The following is a 19,152-nucleotide window of genomic DNA, read 5'->3' as shown; positions in this document are numbered from 1 at the left end:
GTTTTTAGGTTTGTTTTATAGTTCAGGATGTGGTTTATTTTGGTATATATTCCATGAACACTTGAAAAGAACATGTCTTCTTCTGTTTTTTTTTTGATTTGGTTTTTTTTATGGAGTTCTTTACGTATCAATTAAATCTCATACTTGGGACATTAAGTACTTTGATATTTTTTTGATTTTCCACTTAGCTGTTAAGAGGGATGTTGTGAAGTCTCCGGCTATAATTTCAGATTTATCTATGTCTTCTGTGAGTTCAATCAGTCTTTGTTTTACATATTTTGCAGCTCTGTTCTTTGGATGATACACATTTAGACTTTCTACACCTTCTTGGTGGATTTACCCTTGTATTACTATGTAATGTCTTTTTCGGTCCCTGGTAATTTACTTTGATGTCTAGTTTATATAGCCACTCCTGCTTTCTTTTGATTAAATTTTGTATGTTATATCTTTTTCATCTTTTTACTTTTGACTTTACCTATATCGTTATTTTTGAAGTGAGTTTCTTTAAACATCATACAAATGGGTCGTCCTTTCATATCCATTTTGCTAATTTTTGTGCCTTTTAATTGGTGTATTATAACATTTGTACTTAACTGTAATTATTGATATTATTAGGGCTTACAACTGCATTTTATATTTTCTTCCCTGTTGTTTCTCCCTTTTTATCCCTCTGTTCCCCACGCCACCCCCACCCCCCGCCCCTGCTCTGATACTTTGTGGATTGCGTGAATATTTTTTGAATCCCATCTTGATGTTTCTTTAAACATCATACAAATGGGTCATCCTTTCATATCCATTTTGCCAATTTTTGTGCCTTTTAATTGGTGTATTATACCATTTGTACTGAACGGTAATTATTGATATATTAGGGCTTACAACTATATTTTATATTTTCTTCTCTGTTGTTTTTCTTGTTTTATCCCTCTGTTGTTGTTGCTGTTGTTATTGTTTTTCCTGATCCTTTGTGGATTACTTGAACATGTTTTGAATCCCATCTTGATTCATTCATAATGTTTTGGCTGTATCTCTTTATATAGATTTTTTCAAGTGGTTACTCTAGGTATATTTATGTATCTAACTTACAATTTACTGATGTCCACATTTTGCCAATTTGAGTGATGGGAAAAACTTTGCTTTTCTTTATGTCTCTTTACCCTTATCTATTTATAATGTAATTGTTTTAAAATATTACCTCACATACATTGAGAACTACATCAGAAAGTATTATAATTTTGTTTGAACCATAAACATAGTTTAGAAAACTTGAGAGGAAAAGGAAAGCTTATTGTATTTACCTATGTTTTTTACTCTTTTCATTGTTTATTCTTCCTTTGACCTTTTCAAGAGTCCCTCTTTAATCATTTTATATATGTTCGAATAACTTCCTTTAGCCATTCTTTTGTGATATATCTGGCAATGACAAATTCTCTTAGTTTCCCTTCATCTGAGAATGTCTTGATTTCCTCTTCATTCCTGAAGGATATTTTCACTCAATATATATTTCTGGTTGACAGTTCTTTTCTTTCATCTCTTGACAAATGTTGTGTCTCTACATTCAGGCTTTCATGGTTTCTAATGAGAAATTTACTGTCATTTGAGTTGGTTTTCCCAGACAGGTAGGTTACTTTTTCCCTTGTTCTTTTCCGAAAATTTTCTTTGTCTTTAGTTTTCAAAAGTTTGACTATAGCATATTTTGGCATCAATTTCTTTGTGGCTAAACTGCTTGGGGTTTCCTTAGCTTAGTGAATCTGTAGGTTTATGTCTTTTGCTAACTTGGGGGCATTTTTAGTAATAATTTCTTTGCTTATGTTTTCAACCCCATCCTCTTTGCCCCTCTTTCCAGAACTCCAATAGCACAAGAGATAGATTTTCATTATAGTCCCATAACCTCAACAGGTCATTGAGGCTTATTTAATTTACTTTCATTATTTTTTTTCCTCTGTTATTCAGGTTGGATATTTTCTAACTGTTCTTTCTTCTAGTTCATTGATTCTTATTCAATGAGTCCACCAAAGGCATTCTTCATTTCTGCTAGAATATTTATGATCTTGAGCATTTCTTTGTGGTTCCTTCTTAGTATTTCCACCTCTCTGCTTACGTTGTCCATGTGATCTTGCACGCTGTCTACTTTATCCATTAGAGTCCTTAAGATCTTAACCATTGCTATTTGAATTCCTGGTCTGATAATTCTAACATCCTTGTAAAATCTGAGTCTGATTGTGATACTTTCTATGCCTCTTAAGCAGAGAAAGTTTTTTTGCCTTTCGCCATGTCTTATAATTTTTTCTTTATAACTGGGTGAAAGAAACTGCTGTAAACAGGCCTTAGTAATGTAGAGGTTAAGTGTAGGGGAAGGGAAAGCATTCTATAGGCCTATGAGTAGGTCTCAGTCTTTTAGTAAATTCATTTTCTGACTGTGAACTTTATATGTGCTTTGCAGTTTTTTTTCCCTGTTAGGTGGGACAGGAAGGCAAGAGGAGGCTGGAGTTGGGTATTTTCCTTCCCCTGGTCAGTTAGGCTCTGATAAAACTTAAGAAGGTTAAATTCTGGTTAATAGTTTCCCCAGTGGGCAGGCCTTGTTAAGAAGAAAAGAATGCTCTGGTATATTTCAGAATGATTTTTTCCCTTCCCTCTCACAGAAGCATGAAAATTAGGTCCATCTCCCGGAGGTAAAGCTCACAAATGTGTGGGAGCCTCAGTGACTGGGTCTTCCTGGAGTTTTTAACTCTCAGATATGTCCATGCTGAGCCTCAGGCTCTTGCCAATTACAGTTTAGGTCTCCCTTCTTTGCATTGGTTCATGTGGATGTTTATGCTCTGTGCTCATGAGCTTATGCTCTGGTAAGTTGTAATTCTTTATATTTGCTGGATGACCTCTCTAATTTGGGGGGCAGTGGTTTCCCCTGAGACCATCACTTCTCTTAAGAATCTAAGAAGAGTTGCTGACTTTTCAGTTTATTCAGCTTTTTACATATTTTTAGGATGGAGTGTCAACCCACAGCTTCTCGTAGGCTAGTCTGAAAACCAGAAGTTGTTCATTGACTCTTTACTTTGTCCTCTCCAATTTTCTGGTGAGTCTATCTTTTCTTTTTATTTTAACTTTTGATTGTTTTATGTTTGAGTTCTAAAATTTCAGTTTGATTCTCCTTTGCTGTTGAGATATTCCTTTTTGTTTGTTTGTTTGTTTCTTTCTTTCTTTCTTTTTCTTTTTTTACTTGTTTCAAGAGACATTCACTTCATCTTTTTAGAATCACTCTTGTCACCATAATTTTTGAAAGATATTTTTGCTGAACATAGAATTCTAGGTTTACAAATAGAGATATTGTTCCATTTTCTTCGGCTTGCATATATTCTGATTTCTGAAGTTATTCTTTGCTTTATTTCTCTGGAAAATGTGACTTTTTTTTTACTATGTCTACTTTTCGTATTTTCTCTTTAGTACTTTTTTTTGAACAATTTGCTTATAAGGTAATACAAAAAAAACCCTATAGATCAATATCTCTGATGAATACAGATGCAAAAATCATGAACAAAATGCTAGCAAATTGAATACAACAGCACATTAAAAAGATTATACATTGTGATCAAGCAGGCTTCATTCCAGGGCACAGGAATAGTATAACATATGCAAATGAATTAATGTGATACACCACATAAATAAAATAAAGGATAAAAATCATATGATCATGTCAATATAATCAGAAAAAGCATTTGACAAGACACAGCATCCATTTATGATTAAAATGCTTAATAAAATGGGTATAGAAGGAGTGCACCTCAACATAATAAAGGCCATATATGACAAACCCTCAGCTAACATCATTCTTAATGGTGAAAAACTAAAAACCTTTCCTCTAAGATGAGGAACAAGACAAAGCTGTCTGCTATCACCATGATTATTCAATATAATGTTGTATATATATGTATATAATGTATATAATATGGTTCTAAGTTGATCTATATATATAACATAGTTCTAGAAAGCGCTATCAGGCAAGAGAAAGAAATAAAAGCATTAGTTGGTTTTCTTTACGCTTATTCTGTTTGGAGTTCATTGAATTTCTTTTTCCACTTGGAGTATAATGTAAACAATGAAGGCAATGACTGACAGTATGATCTCAAAAGTATTTATTGAAAAAAGTAAATAAATATCTTAAAATGTACATAAACTTTTTCATAAATAAATAGACAAAATACATCTATGCATTTGATATCTAGCAATATTCTTCTTTCTAACTACCCATAAATCTTATTCAGATATCATCTGGAGACTCAAAGCTCCTTAAGTTCTAGAAAAATTTATTTGAGCACTATTCTTTCCACTATGTAAGTCCAAAAACTCTTACTCAAAAAATATTATAAAACTCCAATACATTTTTATTTACGTGGTCAATTTAAGATCCCAAATTTTAATTCTAACACAATTGTGTATGTTCTGTGTCTTGATAATTGTAAGAGAAAATGCTGTAAGTCTCTAATATTCTTTCCATGTCTTATCATTAGTCTAAGTTAGTCATGGAAATCTCATCTGCTAGTTCATGGACTTGCTCAGGGGTGAACAAGCCTTAAGCAATTCTGGACAATGATATTTGTTGAGAATCTTGTCCAAGACTTCTCATAATGTAAAATGAGTCTCTCTCTACACAGTTATATGAAGAAGGGAATATGATACCACATATACTGATGGGAACTTGCTCGTATCAAGCAGGATCACAGTAGAAAAGAGATTTTCACTTAGATAATTTAAAATAATTATACTTTAATTACAGGTATAGGTAGGGTTAAAGTGAGTGGGTCAAAGAATTTTTGAGGTTCCTAGAGATTAGAAAGAGTGAGAAGACTTGAAGAGGCAAAGGGAGCTGGCAGAAGCTATAGTAGTGGCCAGAACGATTGTGTACCAAAGTAAGCAAGGAGTGGAAAAGGAGCACCAAGGATTTTCCTTCTTCCAACCTCCTGATCTCCTACTGGTACCATCCACTAGCTAAACCAAGCAGAAGCCAACTGGGTAGTCTTGGCAAATGATGTAATCCTTAGCTCAGCTTTTAGGGCACAGAGCAGGGACAGTAAGGACAAAGAATGGACCTGGCGAGGCAGACTAAGAATAACCGGAACATTCCTTATGACTATGTGGGAAACCAATTATAGGATAAAGCCAGTGCAATAGGCAGAAGGGTAGGGAGTACGAGATAATCGTATCTGGTTAACATGGATAAAGATTGAATTAATTGACCCTAAAGACTACTCGATTTCTGAACTTCTATTGTGTAGTATACATGATTCTGGAACACGTTCTCTTTGTCTTGAACTTCCTCCCTCTTTCACTCTGATTAACCACAAATATAAGTGTTGCATGAAACATCTTTTACTGAAATTTTCAGGCTTATATAAATGGTTCACATGTCATAGTGAAATGCAAAAAATAAAAATAGAAATTGCACATTTGGTAATGTTGTCTTAAATCAGGTTTCTTACTGACTGTTTCACTCCTTAGAGTATCTTGCCTTCTTCCAATTCATTAGTTTCTCTGTCTCTCCCTCACCTCCCTCCTTTCTTCTCCCTCCTCCTTTCCATCCCTTCTATTTCATCTTCTATCACTATATTGAAAAATAAGGCCTATGTTATTATTCAGAGAATGCATATTATGGGACAAAGATGAACATAGGGCATTTATGATCAATATTCATTTTTTCTTGGAAGGTAATTGTGATAATAACTAATATCTTTACCTGCTTTCAACACGGACTATATGCAAGATAGTCTTACAAAGTGAGAATCATTTCTAATTCTTATAATAACACATAAGATTTTTTATTTTTTTGCTGCTTCATAATGAAGAAAATGAGGCTTGAGATGTTTATTTGCCCTAAAATACTAGTTGGTGGATCTTACATTTAAAAACACCAAAGCATATTATTTTTGTCTACACCACAAGGCGTATCTTTTCCTTTACATATTTTCTTTGCTTATTTCCTCTGACCAGAGCTTAGTTCATTGAAAGAACATGCAATGGAATAGGATCGTGTCAGTTTTGCTCATTGGTTCAATGTAGATGCTGAATATTGGATGAGGAGAGTTGTTTGAGAGAAGCCAGAGTCACTTGAGCTGACTGTCTCCAAGCCAGATGATATCACTCTCAAGGGGTCGGCTTGGCCACTTATCCAGAACTGTACAATCTTATCCTGATTTCATATCCCTCTTTAAGTAAAATAATCAGAGGATCTGAGTGTAATGGTGGATGTAGTATAACACTCATCTCAGTCCCTATTCCCTCAGAAGAGCTCAAGTTCTCATGCATGAGGATATAAAATCATTCTCCCTCAAATATTATTGCTGATGTTGCTATTGCACATAAACCATGACTTCGGGTAGGCATTTAAGTGGGCGGAAATACCTATTATATAGCCTTTTATATTATGATCTCTTTTTACAAGTAAGGATTTATAGAAGAAAGAGGCATGATAAAGATTTCACAGAGAAATATTTAAGGTTTTTCTGGAGATGAAGCGACTTGGTGAAAATAGATCTAGAAGCTGTGGGAAGAGTGATGTCTGGAAATATCCTAATAATAGGGAAACAGAAGCAGAGTTGAGAGAAAAAAGAGCCAGAGGTGAGGAGGAAAGAGTGACATTTGTAGATGCATTCTGAGTGCTTATGTCACCAGTGGCCCCACTGAGAAGCAGAGTGAATAAGAGACTGAAAGGAAGGAGGAACTTGAAGAAGTGGATCAGGAAACAAAGCTCAGTCACATACCAAGTCCCAGCAGGCAGCCTGGGGTTTCGTCTCATTCCTCTTCTGTCTTCACAGGACACTTCTTTATAGTCAGAGGAACCATGAAACTGGTGAGCTCTGGGCTCCTATGCCAGGATTATCCACTTTTCCCATTTACCTCAAGATTTTCCAAATATTTTGAGTCACCTTATTTCTTATCTTCCTGCCAAACCTTTTTTCATAGTCCTGGTCCTTTCGCCTTCCAGCATCCTCCAAGTCCTTTTCTGACATCTGCTGTGGAATTTTCCCATGATCCCTTTCTTGGAGGAGGTATTGTCTGAGCATAGCCCCTGGCTGATGAGAAAGGTGTTCTCCACAATGCCCATTTCTACCTCCACAGACCTGTATTTTTCTCTTCTCTGAAAAAGGGTTGGCACTAGGGATTCTGAGAAAGGAGAAGCTGTTGGGATTAGAAATGCACAGGGTCCAGTGGGGAGCTGCAAGGTACAGGGTCCAATGATTAGAGGGGCAGAGAGTGAGGGTGAGGGCAGAGTTGGGATATTCAGTTATGATATTTAAGCTGGTTTTCAAGTGAGCAGTGTTCCTCAGTTCTCCAAAGCGATCAAGTTCTATAAACCTGTCAATCTCAATTTGTTCCCACCTGATCTTCAATTCCAGGTTCTATGTAGAACTGCTCATCTAAATCAAAATTGTAGGGAAACTGGCATAAAGGGTGTGCCATAGTGCCTATGTGGTCAGTTACTGATCAAAGCAGGCAGAACATAGAAAGAGGAGAGAATGGGTAAGAATAAAGGTGGATCTGATACTGTGCCTGCACATTAATCAGAATGTAACTGATACTTGAAAGAGCCTGGGTACAAAATCCTAACTTCCTTTCTTTTTATCTTAGGCTCCCGAGGTGTCTGGAGTTTTCTTTGGAGGGTCTTGGGTTGAGAAGTGTGGCCCAGAAACAAGAACTAGATAAAAACAACTCGTGGATGGAGGTTCCTGCTTATTCGCAAAGATATGTCTTATGGGTAAGTTGGCTAATTTGTTAAAAGATCCTTTCAAAAGTAATATTTCATTTTATATATTTTAGCATTTTAAAGGCTGTTTTGCTAATTTCTCTGAAGGATCAAATCATAAAATTTACTAAATTCAAACATATTTTTAACTATTTAAAATATTTATTCCAATTTATATCAAAAGTATTTTAAACAACTTCTGAAATTGTCTGTGAAGTATAATTAACCAGTTTTCACTTTGTCTTTATAATGTATTTATTATAAAGCTTCATGGAAACCAAGGACTGTTTGTTGTCAGAAAGATGGAGTAGAGTCGCAGAGAGCAAGAGAATGGGGCCAGGGAGGAGCAAGAGGGCCCTAAACACTCAGAGGTCTATGACCCGCAGCCCTCTAACTCACTTCCAAGCCATCTAATATGGATTAACATATTTCTAACTAGCTTCAAAAATAGAAAAAATGAGTTTGGGATACATTAATAATTTTAGTAAATTTAGCAAGCTGGTCATTAGCAAACTGGCTTTTGATGGATTGGGTTCATCAAAGTAACCTGAATCCTTTTTGGATCACATAAAGTAATCTATAGACCCTCTGAAAAGTCCCCTCAACACTGCTTTCAAGGTGATTTTATAAATGGAAAAGCATGTCATAGCACCCCTCTGCTTAAATTCCCTGTTTTTTTTTTTTTTTTTTTTCTGGTACTGTGGGATGGGGGGGGGGGGCAGAAACCCAGGTGACTTTCAATAGTTCTGTAGTCAAATCTTGCAAAGACTAGGATACCCGGACTCCCACCCTCTAATCATACCAAACTATACTCTGTGAGTGATCCCCCTCTCCGTCTTACAAAGAACGACAAAACTATAGGAAAAAAAAACCACACAGATGTGTCAGAGCTCAGACACATGGAGCCTGAATATGAAGATGAAGAATGCAGGGCACTCAGGCTATGGCCAGGACAAGGCTTTTAAACATTTGGCAGAAGCTCCAATGATAAATAGCCAGTCCCTCTTTCACTAAATAAAATCAAGATGGATAATATATGATCATGGACTCTCTCTGTCATAATAGCCCATATAGCTCACAAAGCTGCATTCATTTACTTTTTATTCTATTAATTTGTGTTAAGACTCTGTATTTTGCACCCAAGTTTCCACATTTGTAAGCCCACTGTTAGAAGGACCAGGTTCTAAAATCTCAAACTATAGTTAAAATGGCAGTTCTGTGCAGGGTTAGTCATGGCATTTCAGAGAAGAAAAAGGCAGTGGATTCATGATCGTATATAAATCTAATGTGCTCTCCTTGGACATTAGAATGGTAAGGGAAGAGGTAGAGTTTCTAAACCATAATGATTCCCTCACCTGCATTGAGATGATAAGTAACAAGAAGACTTTTCAGTCTTTGTTAGTGATGTTAAAAAAGATAAACCCAGTACTGTTATATTCAAAACTAATCTGTATGAAGCTTACTATAGATTAAAGAGGATTTTTACAAATTATATCTGCATGCATGACAGTGGTCCTGTGAGGTGTGTATTCTTTCTATAGATGAGGCAAAACTAAGTCTTTCAGAACTGAAATGGTTTATGTGTGGTCACTCTGCTCCTGATTTGACTCTTCAGATTCTCTAAAATGTGGTTTTAAAGAAATAACTATGTGCAAAAGAAAGAACATATTTTATCTGAGTCATGAAAAATTCATATAACTGGCTACTTAAGGTTCATATGGGGACATATGTGAGCAGCTTTATAAAGAGTTAGAAAAATTTAGGGATAATAGTTTGATGAATTTTAATCTCTAGGGCAGTATTTCTTTTTCTTTTTTTAAATAATATTTTATTTTTTAAGTATAGTTGGTATACAATATTGTATTAATTTCAGGTGTTCAATGCCGTGATTAGACCTTACAGTGTGATTACCACACTAAGTGTAGTAATCAGTCGTCACTGTGCAAATTTATTATAATATTATTGACTATATTCCTGTTCACTTTTTCACCCATTTTCCCCATGCTCACCTCCCAGCACCCATCAGTTTGATCTATATTTGGCACTGTATTTCTAATTATATTACTACTGGCATTAAGGAGGCCATAGAACCCTTCAGAATATATGTTTCTTAATTTCTGAAATGAATACAGAATGGGGTCCTGAGTAGCCCTTCTGGTGACAAGATGATTATTATCTTCACAATTAAAACCACTGATCAAGCACAGAGTCTAAGGAATGCTGACCAGGGAAAACGATTTCTCCCTAAATTTCCACAAAGAAAGAATCCACAGTTTTAATCTTCCACCCTGAGGGAACAGAGAATGTCCCCAGGGGAGAGTCTCCCCACTATAATCCTGACCCATATCAATGACTGTTTCTTTATCCCATTGTCTACCCACAGAGGCACGCACTCCCCTCATCCTAAGTGCCTTGCTTCCACAGGGGCCCCACAGGGTGATTCAGGTTAGCACCCGGATCAGGATGTTAGTTTGAGTATCTTCCTCTCAGGCCAGGCCTGTGGCGGCTGCTCTGAGTAATGCAGCAGAGATATGTAAAGTGCAGAGGACTCTAGAAAGGTAGAGAATGCCGACTGGGTCAGGTGTAGGCCCAAACCATAGCCTTTCAGATGAAGTTTTAGCCAATCAGAAAAAGGAGTCTAAGCTGACACTTGTGTTGCTAGTAGAAAAGTCTGTGTGAGGAGGCCTGTGACAGGGAAATCCCCAAGTCTGATGCAGCCTCCACTGTACAGGCCCAGAACAGAATCAAGGGAATTTTCCCCCTTAGAACAGGAGGTAGGGGATTAGCCAGAGGTCTCTGCTTATTCTGAGAGACCCTGAGGTAGGAGCCGAGTGAACCGAGGCACCTTTAAGATCTTTCTTTGACCATTCTTTCTTGGCCCTCAATCCAACTTCAGGCCTGAGTTTGATGTCCCTTCTTTATGTTTCCATCCCACCATGGAAAGCTTTACTTTGTAGTTATCTTGATCCTGAGTATACCACTGCTAGTGGAAGCCCAGTGATGAATTTCCCAGTCTCAGGTGCTCGGGAACTATGCACCCAATAGAGAATATTGGAATAACACTGCCTCCATGTGCCATTAAAGAAAACTTCTCGTTAACTCTTCCCTATTTCTTTTTATCCGGTGAACTCCTTATATTCTGCTTTTAGATTCTGTAGTTTATTTTAGAAAGATAACTAAAATGCAGAGAAGAGAGAAAAGGAGAGAGAAAAAGACAGGGGAGAGATATTTATTATCTTGTTTATTAATATCTGCCAAGTACTGTTCTAATTGCTCTGTAACCATTTAGTATTGTCCCTAGTCATGGGCAAGAGGAGCCTGAAAAATAACAAATTTATTTTAAAAAGTACATCGATACTTCTTTGATGTTTAGGACTGACACGGTGCAATCTGTGGCTCTAAACATCTGTTTCCTCATTAACACTATTCAGGCCCCAGGAAATGCTTCTCCACAGCTTTTGCTCTCTATCCTTGAAACTAAGATGACTATGACTGAATGTTGTGAATGTTTCTGGATTGTGGCTTTGCTGACATCAGATGAAACTGTTTCATGGTTCAGGGAAGATTTAAGCAGCTGAAAGGCTTATAAGGGAAAAGTCCATTTAACTTTTCAAATACTTTCATTCAAAGAGCACAGATACAGTAGATTCTTGCATAATGAATAATCACTTGCCATCAAGGCTAGGTGTCAAGTTTTTAATTTGTGATATTCCCAAAGAATTACACAGGGTAGCAAAGAAACACTTTGTAATATTAAAGAGGTTATGTTACTGTTAAATTTGTATATATGAAGTTCTAGAAGTAAAATGTATGAAGCATTATCTGTGATCCGCATTTTACAGAGAAGCCGGAGGCAAAAAGAGATTTAGTAATTTCAACAAATAAAGCAGCTCAAAATCACTTCATCCTCAGAGTTCTGCTCTTTCTACCACAACTTAAGGCTCTCAGAGAATTTAAGATAATAGAAGTGAACATCTCTGTGACAAAAATTTTCTCTCCCCTGATATGTGATTCCTACTTATTTTTCTCTATTAAAAAATCCCAAATATAAGAACAATAGATTTTATTTTTTATTTTATTTTTAAAATTTTATTATTAGTTCAAGTATACAGTTCATTGGTTAGACATTTATATAGTTTATAAAATGATACCCATAATTGTTCTTTCTCTCCTCTGGCTCTCCATCTAGCTAATATATTAATGCTAACTGCATTCCCTATGCCGTGTTCCTCATTTTCGTGACCATCTATCAACTACTAATTTATACTTCTTTAACCCCTCACTCCAGTCTTCCAGCCTCCCAACTCCCTCCCTGCTGACCATCACCAGATTGTCCACTATATTTGTGAGTCTGTTTTTGATTAGTTTGCTCTTTTTGTTCCTCAAATTCCATATATAAGTGAAATCATATGGTATTTATCTTTCTCTCTCTGACTTATTTCACTCAGCATAATAACCTCTAGGTCCATCCATGTCATTTTAATGGTCAAGTAATATTCCATTGTATTTATGAATCATAACTTCTTTATTTAATCATCTGTTAACAAGCATTTATGTTGCTTCCATATCTTGGCTATTGTAAATTGTGCTGCTATGAATATAGGGGTGCATAGATCTTTATGAATTATGAACAATAGATTTTAAATAAATGGCACAAAGGCACCAACTCTTGAATCATTTTTTTTTTTTTTTGGTTCTTTAAGTCCCTAAGGTATTCAATCTTCAGAACTTCTGTAAGAGAGAAAATTTTTACCCAAAAGTTCATCCATTGTGATTTGATGAAGACACAGTGCCAAGAAATGGATTGAGAACCTTTGTAAAAAAACATCTGCCCAGAGACAGATGAGATACTTCAGCTCCGGTGCTGATTGGTTCTTTTCCTAGGGACTCTCCAATCCTACCCTGCATGGATACTTTCACAGGTTCTTATTCTCTGAAGTGGATACATCAGAGCCAACAAGTGTGAGCTGTGTTGACTACCATTACTTATTCTTTTGCTCTCAGTTATGTCTGGGATGATGGCTCTATGGATCCCCAGAGGCCCATGGACAGCAGCTGTGATGGTGATGCTCGTGATGCTGAGCACCCCAGTGGCTGAGGGCAGAGACTCTCCACGTAAGTGCAGGGCAGCTGCTTCCCAGAACCACCACTCTGGGGAACAGGCTCTGAGGGACCCTTGGGCTGGGGTGTGGGAAATTCTTTGATTTCAAAATATAGTCTTTTATCACTCCTTTCGTCTTTTAGGGAGCTAGTCACCTTCTCATTTCCACCTTATTTATTAGGTGAGGACAATCTCCATCCCACAGGCTCAAGCCTGGAGATGTTATAATGGGGAGGAGAAGACAAAGTGTGCATCTACTACCAGTGACAGGACAAAGTGACATTGAGGTTATTTTTGAAGATAAGAATTTCTTCAAAGAAGAGACAGCAGGATTTGTCATTTCAGGGTACCCCAAGACCTTGTCTGGACTGAAGACTATGGGATTCTGAGGTGGCGAAATGTAGGGCAGCAGTGGTCCTTGTCTCAGTATTTGAGGAAAAGGACTCCACATTCCTGACTTTGAGTAGGGGGCTTGTAAAGACCAAGTCTTGATATTGGAGTGAAGCTGACTGCATGACCACAGACAGGGAGTCTTAACTTCGTTTCAGATTTATGGTCAAATAGTAATGAGTGAGATTCAGAGATTTGTGTTGACAATGGAATATATTTAAGAGAAAGAAGATGTAAAGAAGGGAAATGATACATACTGAGAAATCATATACTTTAGACACAGGGTTAGTATCTTTATTCAGATTCTTCTCAATTTTCCTAACACCCTTATATATCTTTTACACAATTACACTTATGATAGTGATATTTTGTTAAGTAACCTGCCAAGCTGGTAGCTGGCACAGTTTAATTGGAATCTAATTTATCTAAACCAAAAAAGCCTGTGCTCTTGCCATGAACCAAATAGTCCTTTCTAGGACTCCAGAGGTGCCAACCCTTCTAACCACCGGGAGTGAGACCACCTCACAGTGCAGTTGGTTTACTCAGAAACTCAGAGTAAGCCCAGGCATGGGAGAGAAGGCACTTTGCCCCGAGACCAAGAGAATATGCTCGTCAGGGCGAGCACAAGCTTAATTCTAGACCATTCTCATCCTTCCCCTGAACTCTCGTGCTTATGTGGATACTTGGTTATTATCTCTGAGGTTCCCCAGAGTTCTACGGAAAATGGGATTTCATGCTAGAACATTCTGATCCCTCTAAATCCTAGGACAGTTGTAAAATCGCCCCGACCGCCCTCTTGCCCAGTTCTGACCCTCAGGCAGGGAGCACAGGTCTCAGGGCTGCGCCCCAAAGACAGGCTTTCCTCCCTCCCCTCCCTACACGCAGGCGGTTCCCGACGGGGGCGGCAGGTCGGGGCCCCGGGGTGCGGGCGGGAGGCGCCGGGCCGGGCGGGAAGCGGAAGCCGCGGCCGCGTTTCAGGCGAGTCTGACGCGACGGCCCGCGACCCAGAGCGCGGCCCGGGCCGGCGGCGGCCGCGCGGGGCTGTGGCCGCGGCCTGACCGGCGGCGGTGATGCCCCGCAGAGGACTTCGTGTTCCAGTTTAAGAGCTACTGCTACTTCACCAACGGGACGGAGCGGGTGCAGCATCTGAACAAATACATCTATAACCTGGAGGAGTACGCGGGCTACGACAGCGACGTGGGGGAGTACCGCGCGGTGACCGAGCTCGGGCGGCCGAGCGCCGCGACTGGAACTCGCAGGCGGACATCTTGGAGCAGACGCGGGCCGAGGTGGACACGGTGTGCAGACACAACTACCAGTTGGAGACCCACACGTCCTTGAAGCGGCGAGGTGAGCGCGGCCCGCAGCTGTCCGCGGCCCCTGCTCCGCGGGGCAGAGTCTCCGCGGGGCGGGGCGGGGCGGCCTCTCGGGCCTGAGCCCCGGGCCGGGAGGGGACGGGGAGGCGGGGCGCGTCCCGCGGCGCAGGGCGGGCGGAGGGCGGAGCAGCCGCAGCGACGCCCGCAACGCCCCCGAGCTCCGCCGGAGGCCGGCCCGGCCTGCCCAGGGTGGCCCCGCGCCCTCTGCTATTCTTTCCATCCGTTCCGCACCTCCCCACCTCTTGCCATTGGCGTGTTTGCTTCCTTGTCCCTCACCTTGCCTAAGCAGGACCCCGTGCCCGGTGTGCCCTCCCTGCCCGCGGGTCCTGCTGTGAGCTTCCCAGCGAGGCCCATTTTCAGCTCGCGCCGCCGCGAGGCTTAATGAACAAGCTCGACCGGTGGGTTAGAGCTGCTCCCCAACTGCGTGCAAGGCGCTTGCACACGTGGTAATATATTAGAATCGTGACATATATTTTGACTTTTTGGTTTCAAATTATTATTTTCTTAAATGGCTCTCACTAGTCCTAGACCTCTTTGGGGCGAGGGACTGTCAATCATCGTTGTATTCCTAATACCTCATACCTTGAACCTCGTAGTATGGGCTCAATAAATTTTTGTGAAATTAATAAATAAATGTACTCAGCGGCCCATCCACTTAGGCTCAATAGAAAAAAGAAAAGCAAGTAGAGCCTTAAAAACTGACTTTATTATTTTGTACTATTTTGCTTAATGCATTAAGGTCAACTCTTGAGTTGGATATTAATAATTTAGAATTTGTGAATGCAAAGTCTGAGGGGAAAAAAATGTTTGCTAAAAATAAAAACAGCACTTGAATGATGTTGTATGACCCTAGTGTTATCTATGCGTGTTCACATAACTTTCATCTTACTTTGTACTCTTCTGCCTTTTGACCCACATCTGGATGCCACTATGTACTTGTATTTTTGCTATTTCAGATATTTTTTCATAAATGATTTTAACATTTTCCTCTTGAACTTATGCCCGCTATTTTTACTCCCAACCTAAGATGACAAATTTTATAAGCCCATGTAGCTGACCATGATTTTAGTCAGACTCCAGGAAGGAGAATCAAACGAGTTAAAGTCTGAAGCTGAAAACATGATTCCTTCCAGATTGTGGCTCATGAGTGCCATATAATTGCGGTGCTGAGACTACCAGTTGATCTCATCAAGTCCCATTTATTCTTACGTGTTCACATTATATTCTTGTTAACTAAGGCCAACTGCTGCAAGGATCTTGATATTTTCAACAGAGAACATATATGATGATAATGTCTGATTTCAGAACAAGAAAGTATTTCTTAAAAGTAAGGGGATGGAGGAGGGTAGGTAGCTAGTACTTAAACTCTCTTGAATGTTAAAAGAAAATTAGGAGAAAAAAGAAAGTAAGAAGATTAAATAGATAAAACACACATGACATATTTACTATAGTTTCGCACTAAGGGAATAAAGGGAATGCAATAAAATGGCTGGAGAGGTAAAGGATAAGATGTGTAAAATAGGTAGGTAGGGAGAGGTGTGTCGTATTTGACCATGAGAAGCAATCTGAGAAGATAAAGGAATTGAGACATGGACAAACATGATGTTTTGCCAGTGTTATTTATTTTCAGGGTTCCCTTTATTTTCCTTTAAAACATACAAACTTTTGAAATAACTTTTTAATTCTTTCTTTTTTTTCTGTTACTAGATTTCAATTTTATAAGGGCAGGGGTCATGGTCTGTAGTTTATCTTTCTATTCCTAGTGCTTGTTAAATTTTTATTTGTTGAAGGAATAAATGAATCAACAAGTGAATAAAATATAGGTGGCATATATGATGTAGAGATGGAAGTTTATGTACTTAGTAATATATATTTTTATGGCGAGTTTACCACAGAATGGTATCTGGGCTAAAGTTAAGCTAAAAGCTGAAAGAGTTGCTTTGGTGACTGGCAACTTGTAAGAAGTGCTCTTGCCTCTAATTTTGTTAGTATTACATGCTGAGAATTATAGAATATAACCTGTTTGAGAAGCATTGCTTTGTAGGAAGGATGTGATGGTCACTGTATATTCATTCTTAATTCTGAGTTCATGTTACTATTCATGGGGCCATGACTAGTGTTGATGGTCTCATGGCCAGCAGGAGACTCAAAACTGATGTATTTTCTCTACTGTGAGGAGTACTGGGACTAACAGAAAATAGTGTCACTGCCCTAGTGTGAATCACTAGAGCTGATCTGTATTGGTACTTTCAATAGGTGTGGGGGAAAGAAGTCCAGGTTTATTATATTTATTTTTCCATATTTTATGAGCAGTGGCCTGTATAATATAGCAATTTATAATTTTAAAGTGTTTCATTTTTATCAATTGGTATCAACAGAATAACCCCCATAGAATGATTACTATTATCTCTTGAGACTAAAAAGTAAACTGACTGATGTGTTTATTCAAGCTGATAAAGTAGCCCAGCTCAGATCCTAATCCAAGAGTTGGAATCCAGGGATCTTTCTACTGTGGAACCAAGAAGGACTCTTTCCATGGGGAAACTTGCTGTGTGGTCTCACATCTCTCTGTGTCTTTTCCTGTCTGTTACTTCCCTCAGTGGAACCCACAGTGACCATCTCCCCATCCAGGACAGAGGCTCTAAACCACCACAACCTGCTGGCTTGCTCGGTGACAGATTTCTATCCAGGCCAGATCAAAGTTCGGTGGTTCCGGAACGACCAGGAAGAAACAACTGGCATTGTGTCTACCCCCCTAATTAGGAATGGGGACTGGACCTTCCAGATCATTGTGATGCTAGAAATGACTCCCCAGCAAGGAGATGTGTACACCTGCCACGTGGAGCACCCCAGCCTCCAGAGCCCTATCGAAGTGGAGTGGCGTAAGGGGCAGTTTGTTTTCTTTCACTGTGGGCCCCAAAAGACAGAGCTTCCTTCGGCCTATTCCATAGTGTCCCTCATCTCTGATGTTACTACTGAGCTGGACATCACAGGAGACTAGAGTGCCTCTTGTGCCATGGCAGGGGCATCAGAAACATGATCTCATTGCCTTTCCAGGTACTAGGGTGGTTCACTCTGTACACCGTGGCACTGGAACCCAGTGCTGATAGCTCTGAAGGATTAACTGTTGCAGCTGGCGGCTGGGGTCTTAGCGGCTAAGGTTAAGGGTGTGTCTCAAGGAACCGGGATCTACTTTTCCACTTTCTCTCACCCACCCACAGTGTCTAAGGATTTGTTGGCTGGCCCTCCTTTATAGGTGGCCAGAATGAGAACTAGGTTCACCTGGCACCTCTACCTCCTATACCTCAGACCAGACTTCCAGCTTCCCAAAGGGACACTGTGGGTGTGGGGACAAATGCTGACACTCAGGCTCTGCTCCTCAGGAGCACAGTCTGAATCTGCCCGGAGCAAGATGCTGAGTGGCGTCGGAGGCTTCGTGCTGGGGCTGATCTTCCTTGGTCTGGGCCTTTTCATCCGTCACAGGAAACAGAAGGGTAAGGAACTCTGGGGAAATGGGGAAGAAGAGCTGTGGCTGACGCTCTGTTGAGGGAGTTCTCTGCTTCTAGGTATAACTCTTACCTCCTGACCCTGAAAGGAAGGAGTCTGGGCTGGTGGTGGGAGGAGAGGGGAAAGCCTAGGGGAAGACTTTGGACTGGTTTTACTGGTTGAAGGGTAGCCCTACCATAGAGGTAACTAGCAGAGTGTAATGATGAACAGGACTTCCTTCCAGTTCATCATTATCTCACTGGCCCCTTTCTGAAAGCTTCTTGTTTTAAGGGGTCGGGACATTGGTTTCCCTAGTGACAGTTTCATTCATTTGGGGGGATTTTAGCTTAGGGCTGTTAAGGCATTGTGGTTGCTGAGCCATGAGGAAATAAATTACCAATTAAGTTGCATATCTCATTTCTTCTTGGGGTGAGTGATGGACTGGCTGTTTGTGTGATGAGAACTTTCTCTGTATAACTTTTGGTGGCATCTTTCAATGAAACTTGGAGCCAGAGCCATGTCATGGGTGTTAGGTACAAGGATGATGCCCACTTCGTGCTATGTATTGGTGGCTACTGCCTGTGGATATTTATAAGTGACTGAAAAAACACTAGTGGTAGAAAGGTGAGTTGTCAGCCAGTTTACTAAAAAGAGTGAAACCATATTTCACTGAAGAGTAACAGCTGCTCTCTCGCCTCCCACACACTTGTGCTGACCTGAATTGCATGTCTTCTTTAGCTGATTTCACCTTTACACAAATATTGGGGGAGGCGATGGCTGTATGCCTTGGACCTTAGTTTTCTCTGTCTCATGCTGCAGGGGCCCAAAGAGGAGGGGAGAGGATACACTGCTCAGGGCACCCGGTGCTGATCACTCTCTCTTTTCCAGGGCTCCTGCACTGACTCCTGAGGATACTTCTGATATGCCTGCCTGTCCTTGCCCAGAATTCCCAGCTGCCTGTCATCTTGTCTCTCTGAGATTAGAGTCCTACAGTGACTCCGATGCAGTTGCCAGGTCGCCTCCTGCGAATCCCACCCCAGGGGTCTGACTGCAGTGCTGCTTCCTGC

At 39.9% G+C, this 19,152-nt stretch overlaps 2 protein-coding genes across 2 annotated transcripts in view; one reads left to right on the top strand and one right to left on the bottom strand.

The window, feature by feature from the left end:
- Positions 1-7,449, bottom strand: part of LOC118612938 (HLA class II histocompatibility antigen, DR beta 4 chain-like) — a 44,822-nt gene extending 37,373 nt beyond the window's left edge. The window contains 1 exon segment of the mRNA XM_036235197.1: positions 7,369-7,449. Coding sequence (XP_036091090.1) covers positions 7,369-7,449 — 81 coding nt within the window.
- A 5,194-nt stretch (positions 7,450-12,643) lies between these two features.
- On the top strand, positions 12,644-19,096 carry LOC107507332 (HLA class II histocompatibility antigen, DQ beta 1 chain). The gene is given in 6 exon segments (XM_036238543.1): positions 12,644-12,847; positions 14,305-14,466; positions 14,469-14,573; positions 17,200-17,481; positions 17,983-18,093; positions 18,974-19,096. Coding segments are annotated over 6 exon segments (783 nt in total). The 5' UTR covers positions 12,644-12,738; the 3' UTR covers positions 18,988-19,096.
- Positions 19,097-19,152: the final 56 nt, after the last annotated feature.

Source organism: Rousettus aegyptiacus, unplaced genomic scaffold (genome assembly GCF_014176215.1).
Source record: "Rousettus aegyptiacus isolate mRouAeg1 unplaced genomic scaffold, mRouAeg1.p scaffold_m13_p_1, whole genome shotgun sequence".
NCBI lineage: Eukaryota > Metazoa > Chordata > Mammalia > Chiroptera > Pteropodidae > Rousettus > Rousettus aegyptiacus.
Note: the sequence above shows the minus strand (reverse complement) of the source record. Positions and strands in the feature narration are given on the sequence as shown.